The 11616-nt window shown below is 47.1% G+C and overlaps 1 protein-coding gene across 5 annotated transcripts in view; it reads right to left on the reverse strand.

Annotated features, from left to right (window-relative positions):
- The window catches only part of TDRD1 (tudor domain containing 1), a 46142-nt gene that overhangs the window by 21129 nt on the left and 13397 nt on the right, over window positions 1-11616 (reverse strand). For all 5 annotated transcript variants that reach the window (XM_045291348.1, XM_045291349.1, XM_045291347.1 and 2 more), the window contains exons 4-10: window positions 9787-9931; window positions 4741-4846; window positions 4236-4299; window positions 3164-3268; window positions 2789-2968; window positions 1971-2114; window positions 1225-1396 (exon numbers count right to left, since the gene is read on the reverse strand). In XM_045291348.1, the coding sequence (XP_045147283.1) occupies window positions 1225-1396; window positions 1971-2114; window positions 2789-2968; window positions 3164-3268; window positions 4236-4299; window positions 4741-4846; window positions 9787-9931 (916 nt within the window). The remainder of the gene's footprint in view (window positions 1-1224; window positions 1397-1970; window positions 2115-2788; window positions 2969-3163; window positions 3269-4235; window positions 4300-4740; window positions 4847-9786; window positions 9932-11616) is intronic.

Consider the following 11616-nt stretch of genomic DNA (forward strand, 5'->3'; position numbering starts at 1 on the left):
GGCTACAAACAGCATGGCTGGAGCACTGGCCACGCCGTTCAGCTCTGGGAAAGAAGACGCCAAAGCTGAAGCGCGATCCTGAAACACACACAGACACTGGATTTCACCAATGGGATCGGCTGCTTTGTCCAACAGCCCACCCGGACACCAGGCGTCTGAGAGTGGAGGGCGACGACTTGGAAATGGAGAAAAGCCGCTTCTCAAACGGCCATGGAGCCCAAAGGGACAAATGCGATCCCCGAGAGCTGCAACTCACGACAACCCAGACATGCTGTGCTGCAGTCTGAAGACTGAGCAGAGGCCGTTTGGTGAGGCTACTGTGAGACAAGGCGCGGGCGATAAAAGAGTAAAATTAACGACAGGGACTAACTGATAGAGAAATGTTTCAACTCCTCTCAGGAAAGGGGGAAAAACGGTCAGAGATCTTCTAAAGGCCCCGGTGGTGTAGTGGGCTGGGCACTGGAACCCCAGGTGCTCCGAAGGAGGACGACGAAGCTGTCCACCCCTGTAGACAGTTCTACTCTCTCCTGTGGGGCCCCCGAAAATCAGGCGGATGGCGGGGAGTGCACAGCCGATTCCAAGTCCTGGTTGAGCCACGTGCTGCAGGGGAACATGTGCTTCTCAGGGGATTCGACGCTGTGACCTCACGGCAAGAGGCCATCTCACCCTTCTTCCAACACAGCCCCTGGAGACGCTCAGAGGGCTACCCTTCCGCTTTGTCATCACGCGCTTACACTGATGCTCCCACCCCCAGGAGCTCCCACCTCTAAAGGCGCTATGCAAAGGACATCCTAGCTATGGCCATACTAAGCCCAGGGGAGTGGTCTGTCTCAGCCCCTCCATCTCCGACACAGAGCCCATTGAAAGAGAAGGCATGTATCATCCACACCTTTAGTCACGATCTGACTGACTCCAAGTCAGAGGCCCAAGTTGGCTTCACTTTGTGGTTCGACTTCTCCTCTGAAGAACCGTTAAGAGGGAGTCAAACCACAAACTACACTCACGGCCACTGAGTCACATCCCACTCACTGCGGCCCGTGGGGCAGAGCAGAACTGCCCCCTCTTTACAGGGTGAGAAAGCCACGTCTTTCTCCAGGCGAGAGGCTGGTGGTCTCCAACTGTTGGCCTTATCATGGCGTAACCACCATGCTGCCACCAGGGCTCCTCAGAGAGAGATGAGACAACAAATTAGTCACTCAATGCAGAGACGGCCCCAGCGCTTACCAGAGCTCAGCAGCTTCAAGTCAACGGCAAAGGCCAGCGTGTCCTCTTGCAGGATGTCCACAATCTTTACAGAGCAGTACTGCTCCATCAACAGCCCTCGGATGGTCCTGATGCAATCGATGCTCCAGGTCCCATCTGCTGGGACAACGCTGGCCACAAAGCACTTTATAGCCTGAAAGGTTTTTTACAGGTTGCTGGTCGCGGAAACGATCAGCTACAAGTGGTTCTAAGTTCTAATGACCACGGTGGAGAGTTTTCAACACAACCGACCCCGTGCTGACAATTTATGAAAGTGCTTCAAGCATTAACTATTCAGCCGAATCATTGTTGGTGCAATTATTTGTCCCTCTCTGGGCACGCTGGCCACAATGCTGACTTGGGGGGAGGGGGCTGTTGGAGACTTGAGAAATTCGTGAGAATTGACCTTCAATCCCCCATCAACTCAGGTCACTTCAATCATGGCTATCAGCACAGAAGTGGTTGGTCGGTTTGCTCGTTTTCCAGAGTAGTCGAATAAGATGCGCATAAAAATTGCTACTAGCTTCCCAACTGACACAGTACTGAACTGGACAGAATGTGATAAACAGGGAGCCCAGAGTAGCCCTGGTAGAAATGATAGCACCAGGTACTTCTTGAGCAATGGGGGCAGGACAGAACAAGCCCAACGGGCTGTCTAGCCCAACACTTAAAAACCAACCACTCCTGTGACGCACGTCAAGTCCCGGGGGAAGGCAAGAGGGACTCACGCAAGGAGGAAACAAGTCGATGTGTCGGCTGAGTGGGTGGATTCTGTTCACTGGGATGACTTCCTCATTCCCATAATCAATGTAGAGGACTCGGGCCTTCTTCTGCAGCATGTCAACATCTTGGATTATTACTCTGTTCCAGGTCTACAGGGGAGGTGAGATTATTGTAATCTGCTTCCCAACAGCATGGCAACAACTTACACCCCCTGCCAGCCAGTCCATTCCAACCCACAACAACCCAATGTAGGGTTTTCTAGGCTCCAAATCTTTATGGGAAGGGAGCAGAGCGCCGCATCCCTCACAATCTCAGGTTACACCACCAACCAACATGGGGAAGAAGGGCTATGGGGTTCTGTGCTAAGGCACTCAGCTTAAGAGCCTAACTCTTGTTTACAGAAGAGCTTGCCAGGAAATCCCTTAAATCTGTCTGACGCCTTCACAGACACACCGTCATTGCAGCAAGGTCAACAGCTTGAACCCATCAGACATTGTGAAGGCGAAGGATGAGGCTTTCTGCTCCCATGCAGATTCACAGCCCTGGAGACCGTAGAGCGCAGTCCCGCCCTGTCCTACAGGGTCACTATGAGTTGGCATGGACCCCATGGCAGTGGGTTGCGTTGTTGTTTTGGTAAGGCGGTGTCAGAGAGGGCAAGAGTTGGGGTGGTGGTAGGGGAGAGTAGGGCAGGGAACCCTGAAGACGAGGCCGAAGAACGCAACCGATCTGGCTTTTCCGCTATCTAGATGCTGGGGTCGATAAGCTGTTATGGCCACGTTAAGTGAAAGCACTTCATGAAACAATGTGGCTCCTTAGGGGATACCTGGTCGACGGTGTACTTGGCGACACAGACTTCGCCCTTGACAGGAATGTAATCTTCCTCCAGCAGACTGGCGTACATCTCTTTCAAGCTCACAGAAAGTTTGTTCATGTATTCTAAGATTTCGGAAGAATACATCTGCACATAGAAGTCACTTGGGTTTTTGAATTCAGTGATTGTGCCCTTTCAAAGACAGAAAACATGGAGTAATTCACTAGGAAAAATACAGTAAATATCATACAAACAAGGTATGAAAAAAAGGGTTAAGACACTTACCCAGACATATCCAATAGCTACCTTAAAACTTTTGTTAAAGACAGGAAAGGGAAAATAAAACATCTACAGTTCTTTGGATTTCCATGGCAGTAAGACAAATACCTTGATTTCCATAGATTTCCTGAGCTGTAGACTTCTCAAATCCGAAAACATGATTTTCTCAGCACAAGGAGCTATCTCTTTAGTAAGTCCCAATGGATTGTCATCCTGTTTTAGACAAAGAGCACCTCAGTGAGCTGTGTGTCAACGTGTGTCATCAATGTCACTACAGCCACTATGTGATGGGCTTGACTTAGGAGAGCACAGGGCAGTAATGGAGTCCGACACCCACTAAAATCCACTGTCAACAGGCAGGTAGTGTGCAGTGCCGAAGCTCAGCCCAACCAACAGGCAAGGGTGCTGGTGCTCCTGCTGTGTTTACACAAGAAGGAATGACAGCCCTTATATATGCACTTGCTCAACTCTGTTTTAAACACAAAGCTTAGAAGACATAGGTACAGAAGGCCTAAAAAACTCATCGATACGTAGGAACTGGGCAGATTATACAGTCAGACAGATGCCGCCCACATAACCATCTGGCTGGAGAAGCACAGTGAGTGGAAACAGGCCTCTGTGGACAGACAGGTGAAGGGACACCACTGGGAGTTCCGTGCACAGAACTAGACTTCTGGGGCCTGCAGGGACTGCAGCAAGCAGGGATCACTGAACCATCATGACGCCATTTCCATTGGGACACAGCCATCTCAAGGCCTGTTTGGGGCAAGGCCAGAAATAAACAATTCTCAAAGGCCCTAAGAACTCAAAAAAGCAAAATCACTTCCTTCGAATCGATTCCAACTCATTGTGACCCTACAGGACAGGACAGAATGGCCCCCTGTGGGCTTCCAAGGCTGACACTCTTCAGGAGAATAGAAAGCTTAGTCTTGCTCCCTCAGAATAGCTGGTGGTTCTGAACTGTTGACCTTACGGTTAGGTTAGCAGCCCAAAGGGTAGCCACTAAGCCACCAGGAGTCAATAAACACAAGCAACAGGTTGTGCAAGGGTCATTCCACAGGTAACCTTTCACCGATAGGTACTGGTGAAAGGTGAAAATGAGTGCTAGAAATGCTACTTCACTGAACTACGCTAAGAGCCTGACATTTTGCTCTTAGGACAATGAGGAAGCCAACCATACCTCAGTTTTCATTTCCATGTTCTTTGCTTCAAAAGGTACATTATTGTCTTCAGGTTTGTGGACACTGGGGGAATAAACAAACAAAAAACCCTGATAATAATATTCACCATAGCAAGAGTCAATTAGGCCTAGGGGCCATAAACCACGATTATGATTCACAACAGCTTCCTAAAGTATTGGGCTGCTCACTTCCAAGTAATACACTTGGTCTATATTTCAATAAACCCACGGTCAGTGAGTTGATGCTGACTCCCAGCCGCCCTAAAGAAAACCCCAGAGGCTTTCCAAAGTCATAAATCTTGATGGAAGCAGTTCGCAGCCCAATGGTTAACCCACTGCTAACAGTAGGGCTCCTCTGTCTCAGTAAATAGTAATTTAAAGAATATAACTTCCACATAGTTTTAGGATCTAGTTTTAATGGATATGATTGATCCTCTTCCTATATTCTCATATGAAAACAAATCAATCAATCACACGTGCTTTCCGACAAACAAGGGACACTCACTTTTGCTGCACGGGTTTGCACACGATGCTGTGTGCCGACCAGTCTCTCCGCTGACAGGCGATGGAGCAGTAGTATGTTTGCTTGCACTGTGAGCACCTCAGTGACCCTAGAGGACACAAGCCAGAGCATCATCAATGCGTCACGCCAAACAGGTGCGGTCCAGTTTTCCCATGACCAGCCACATCGCCACCATTCTGTCGATCACACCCCACATGACCAAGGGAAGAGAACTGTGCGGTCTGTGATAAGGTACTTTCCTAAAACCTCAGGAGAGAACAGAATCAGGATTAAATTTTTCAACACTCTCTTGAACTACGAGGGGAAAAAGGAAGGTCAATGTGCACAGAAGAGGGAGAGAGATGGACAGGGAGGGGTCCTAATGTTAATTGGCTCTTGGCTGAAACACAAGCTACAAAGGGAATGATGACCCATGCACCCTGTACCTCACACTATCTACCAAAAATCAAATCAAAATGCATCAATGACCCAAATGGTGCATACAAATCTTCATGGCTTTGGATTTGGCCATGGATTCTAAGATGCACTCTACTACTGTTTGCCTCCGAGTCCGTCCTGACAGTGACTCCATAGGACAGAGTGGAACTGCCCTTGTGGATTTCTTTCCCCTGTGGAGTTGCTGGTGATTTTGAACTGTTGACCTGGTGGTTAGTAGTCCAATACATAATGCCCACTATGCCACCAAGACGCCTTTGGGTTCTAAGAAAAGACACCCAACTCACAAGCAGTGAAAGCAAAAGGAACTGGACTTTGTTCCAATTAATACCTCTGTGCGCATAAAAGAGCATTATCGAGAGACTGAAAGACAGTCTATAAATGGGAGAAAATAGGTGCAAATCATGTGTCCTCATAAGGATTAACACCCAGAATTTATAAAGAACTCCGGCAGTCCAACAACAAAAGATCAACAACCCCATTAAAAGATGAACAAAAGACCTGACAGTTCTTCAGAGAGGATGTACCAGTGGCCAGTCGGTCCATGGAAAGATGCTCAATGTCACTAAGGCGATGGAAATGTCAATCAACACAGTGAGATACAACCTCGCACCGACTAGAATGGATTATCACAAAGAAGGGGAAACAGTGATTGAGGGTGGGGCCGGGGAGCAACCGGAACTGCAGTGCATGCCTGCTGAGAAAGTAAGATGGCACAGGCACATTGGGAAGAGTTCAGTGGTACCTCAGAGTCTCCAATTCTGGCAACTCCGAAACCCCACGCCTGTGTAGAGATCCAAGAGCCCTGGAGGCAGACTCACGCCTGTGCTTGTACATGCATTGCTCACTGGAGTGGGGCTCACACAGCCAGCACACTGCAGACACCCCAAGCTACCCCTGGGTACAAGCATCAACACAATGTGGTCTATGTACCACAATGGAGCATTAGTTCATCCTAAAGAAAAGTGGCGTCTTGATCACGTGTGGGGACTTTGAAAAGTTCATGGAAAATGGAATTTTTGAAGCACTCTCACACATTAGAACATGGAAGAACCTTGAGTGGAATAAGCCATGCACAAAAGGACAAGTGTTGCAGGACCCCACTTACAGTGGGTAACCCCCTGCCCCAAACCTGGTATTTTTCCCCCAAAGCTATGTATTTAAATTTTTTACAAAACAACCTTATCACCTTCAAAATACTCTCCACTACACTTAATACATATGTCAAATCTGTGATTCCATTCTTGGAAACATTTTTCAGACTCATCTGTTGGGACAGCTAACTACCTCCCTCATGTTTTCCTTCACCTCTTCTAAGCCGTAAAACTGCTGTCCCTTCCTGTCCCCCTCTGCAACCTCGGAAACAAAAAGGTCCCATGGAGCGAGGTCAGGCGAGTCGGACAAGAGAGGCATGCTGGTTTTTGTAAAAAACTGGCTCACTGAGATGGTTGCGTGAGCAGGTGCATTGTCGTGGTGGCAAAACCAGTCCCCCATCTGCCACCAATCAGACCTTTTTTGTTATGCAATCTTTTCAGAACCTCTAAATATAAAACTTGATTAACAGTGTGATCTGGTGGGACAAACTCCAAATAAATGCACCATTCCTGAGGTAGTTAGTTTATTGTGCCAACCTGGCCAATAAACATGTGGGATTAATTGAAGGGCGGAGAGATCAATGGCTCAGTGAGCCTCGCCTTTCTTGTCTCTCACTCTTTGATCATTGGACCAGTGTGCCTCAATTTTCAAGCTACACTACCTGTGGGACACCTAACCCGTGGACTGTGTTGCTGTAATTTGAGGTTCCTTCAAGACCTGCTTCGCCACACAATTGGAATTTACATCTCTTGAGCTGGGGACTGATTGTTGGTGACCTGACTGACTGTTGCTGACCTACCTAGCAGTTTGCTGCCTGTGCCGGGATAGCCTGCATTGCTCTACAGAGAACTACCTGGCGGCCCTCAAGGCTTGAAGGACTGCCAGTGTCTCACAACTATCTCCCGGGAGTGAGTTGCACTGAGCCATTGGTACTTACTGCTTTATAATTTAACGGTTTATTTCTTGTGTTATATATGTATCTATCTGTGTGTGTGTATGTATAAAATTAATAGCAATCTGGTTTTGTCTCTCTAGAGAAAACCCTAACACAATTCCCCTCACATAAAAAAAACCCACCCAAATCAAGTGACATTATCTTGATCTTTCATTTCACTTGATGAGCTTTGGGGGGGGGGGCAGGTGAAGATGCCTGCTCCACTGGCTTGATGGATGTTTTTCTTTGGGGTCCTAAGAATAAACACCATGTCGCCTCACCAGTAATAACCTTGGGGGGAAAGTCGACATTGTTGCCTGTTCATGAAGTTGACAGATGTCCAGAATGAGGTTTGTCATTGGACATTTCACGTTTGTTGAAACAAGAAAAACACTCCTACACTTAAGTTTTTCCCATAGTGCTGTCCTTGTAAACTGTTCGACAACAGCAGCAGTTTCTGCAGCATTTGTCCAGAGCAGGAACCCAATTTCATTGCCATATTAAATCGGCCATTAAGAAAATCGAGGTTTGAGTGAAACCACTTTTACGAAAAAAAAAAACAACCAATGTGAACAGAGAAAATCTTCCCAGGCGACACCATTGGGTGTACTGACGCAGAGCAAATTACTAGATCAGCGGTTCTCCACCTTACTAACGCCGGCAGCCCTTTGAAACAGTTCCTCATGTTGTGGTGAGCCCCTGCGGCCCCCCCCCAACCATAAAATTAGTTTTGTTGCTACTTCACATTGTCATTTTGCTACTGTTATGAATTGGGTGACCCCTGTGAAAGGGTTGACTCCCAAAGGGGTTGCGATCTACAGGTTGAGAACCACTGTGTTAGATGGTCACCTAGTAGTTGGGGGGAGTGGGGTACACGTACTATGAAAGCTCTGCTCAGAGATTTTTTTTCCAGTTTTTTTTGGGGGGTACCCCTTCATATATGAAATATCTAGCATAGTAACTGAGTAGAGATAGAGATTAGTCATTACCAGGTTCTTGTAGGAAGAGGAAATAGAAAATTACTGTGCACAATGTTCATAGTGATTTAAAAAAAAGTTCGGAAAATACTGTGGTGCTGATTGCATATTATGAATGTAATTAACAGCTGCAAATTGTGCACTTAAATATGATTAAAATGCAAACTCTGTTATATAGATTTTATCACCATGAAAAATATTAAAGGATCAAATGCAACAAAACTATGTTACAGTCAAACGGATTTGAGCAAGCAGATTTGTGCAAAAATAGTTCTCTGTGTCAATAAAAGACTTACTAAAGAGAACCATACATAGATAAGCCCAGGAAGTTTTTGAAATAAAAATTCTAAAAAAAAGAAAGAAAGAAAGAAAGAAATCAGTATCAAGGCAGGAAAGGGGTGCGTGGGAATAAAAGCTAATCAAAACCCTCAAACAAAATCAGGATGGTCTCAACTGCTTCCATTGAGGAAATAAACAAAGGCGGTAAAACCCAATGACCTAGTAACTGCATAAATAATTGCTTGGAGGAGCCTATAAATTAAAAACCAAAATGAGATACCACTACACACAAGGGCTGTAATTAAAACAGCAGGTGCTGACAAGAATGTGGAACTAGAACTCTCAAACTGCCAATGGGGATACAAAACAGGACCATTATTTTGGAGAATGGCCCGGCAGTGTCCTATAAGCACATATGTAACGAACCATCCTTTGACTCAGCAATTTTATGCCAAATGTCCCCAAGTCCACATGATGATGACGACGTGTGCATCGATGATGAGTTCAACCCATTACCACCCAAAGCTGGATACAACCCAGACGATCACCAACAGGCTAGCAGACACTGTGGCATCATTATGCGGTGTCATCACTCACTGTCATCGAGCCGATGCTAGCTCACAGCCACCTTACAGGACACGGCTCTGAGACTGACTCTCCACGAGAGTGGAAAGCCTGGTCTTTCTCCCTCAGAGCCACAGGTGATTTTGAATTGCTGACCTTGTGGATCGCAACCCAACTCACAACTGCTGTGCCACCAGAGCTCCCATACCATGTAATCATATTCAGAGATTTTTTTTAAAAAGGTGTACGATGCATGCAGTAACGTGGTTGAATCTCAAAAATATTATTCTAAAAACACAAAGCTTTACTGACAAGTACCCGTGCTCTATGATTCCATTCATATGAAATTGTATGACAGGCAGGAAGAACTTACAGGGGGGCCAACAAAAGCAGCACGGTGATTACCTTTGGCAGGTGCAGGGGCTGTGAAGGAGCATGAGAGAAGTCCCTGAGAAGATGGAAATGTTCCTATGTCGGCAAGGGGCAGGGATGTGCATTTGTGCATTTAGGTGCCTGTGAAGTTTTACATCGAGAAAAGAGGGCTTCTGAAAACAGCAGTGTTGGGAAGGACCGGTAGGAGAGCAAGCTGTTAAGGCGTGGGTGAAAGCAATGGCCGTGTTCTGGCAGCCACTGGAGCTGGGAGCATGAAGTCCATACGCCAAACCTGTCTACACTTCGTTTCCCATTTCCCATAATACGAAATTAACACAGAGGGAAATCATCCAACAGACTTTCTTTGCTTACCAAACAGGCCACAGCGATGGCAGGTGGTGGGCCGAAGAGGAGGTCCTAAGGAGTTGAAGAGCGCCGGGTTGTTCAAGGACAAGGACTTTTCAATCAACTTGCTGGCTCTTTTGGACTTTGTGGGAGGCACAGCATTGCTAGGCCTCTGTGAAGACGAGAATAGCAAGAACAGCACTCAGTAGTAACTTCACACCACCACCTCTCCATGCAGAACTGCTGCCGCCAGGAAGGGGAAGGAAACGTGGACCTTTCCCCATTTCTCCCACCGAGGGCAACCACACACCCTGGGCTCTGGCATGAAGCAAACTATAGGGGAGCGAGGAAAGCAAGCTCCCGATGGGCATCCTGGGGCCCAAACAACATGGTGGTGAGCTGACTGAGCTTTCTGTTTTTGCCAAGGTTGCCAAAGATTGGCTGCGGGTTTCCAACCTCTGACTTTGGGGAACACACAGCCCAAAGCAGAACCACCGTGCCACCAGGGAAACGCACATTAGACAGTCCATGAAGTATACTGTACGCCTATGAGAACTGGGTACACCAAAACGCCAGCATTCACTGCCAACAAGCATGCAAAGACACTGGTTCATTCTTAACTACTGATGGGGCCAACCATGGTGGGAAATTAGCAGTTCCTTAGAAAACTACTCTGGGCTCTCATGTGACTCCACAATACTGCGCTGGACTTTAATCCTAGAGCCGAAAAAACCAAAAACCTGAACATGATTATCTGTCACAGTTACATAGTCTGGTGTCAATTTGAGACTTAAAAGTGAAGGGGTAGAGTTCAGACTGTCAATCAGGTTGCAGCTTGATGACCTCATTTGGAGGCACTAAGGAGATAAATAGCTCGCTGGAGGCGGGACACACGCTCACTCCCCGCGAGACATTCCTGTGGACAAGATACATGGAGTTAGGCTAGAGCCCTGGAGCTGGAGGAGCCATGTGGAGACCCCTGCCAGCGCTGAGATGCTTGCAACACCACAGGATCCACAAGACTTCCCATCCACTGGTCTGTAATCTCCCTGCATTCAGTGTCATTGCAGGTGTTTCCTGAGTCTGCAGAGGACTTTAGATTGCTATTGGACATATGGGCTAATATCAGACTTGATCTGGACTGGACTGGGGATGTTTTCTCAGTGTACAATTACTCTTTACATAAAGCTCTCTCTTATACACACGAGTGTCCATGAAGCTTTCTCTAGTCCACCCAGACTAATACAGTATCTATCACCATTTAATTTGGGAGTAGTCAAAAACTGGAAAGAACCAGCCACAATTCAAATGGTGTGGTGTGTCCACACGATAAGCTAAGCAGAAAAGGGATCTGAGTATTGATCACTACGACATACTAGAATCACTAGGTTGCACGACAGGGAGTGGAGACACTCTTCAAGAGGGCTTTTCTGACCTGAAAAGAATACAATACTGCAGTCTTCACAAGGGGTTGAGGAGAAAGTAGGGCAGGAGGTTGTGGGTGGGGCCATGAAAAACAGACACCAGAGAGCCTCTAGGGATCTTCCTGTGCCAACGTCCAGATCCCCGGGACCCACTCCCACCGGGCAGTTCTCAATGTGACCAGTAGGGGGAAGCTGGGTGGAGGGCACTAAGGGGTCTCTACGATTTCTCAGAACTACAGACAAAACTACAGTCATACTTAGAAAGAGAAAACTTAATCCCAAAAGAAAAGGTACTAAATCCAGAACAAGGATCCCTGACCTTGACTGCTAACCTACCACTGGAGTAATAATCCTTTATTAAGAAGCACAAGAACATGCTCGAGACCTGTGAACCAGGTACAGACACGCTGATCTCTCTCTCTCTCTCTCTCTG

Source organism: Echinops telfairi, unplaced genomic scaffold, assembly GCF_000313985.2.
Source record: "Echinops telfairi isolate 266 unplaced genomic scaffold, ASM31398v2 ScPeMD7_70;HRSCAF=299, whole genome shotgun sequence".
NCBI classification, from domain to species: Eukaryota; Metazoa; Chordata; class Mammalia; order Afrosoricida; family Tenrecidae; genus Echinops; species Echinops telfairi.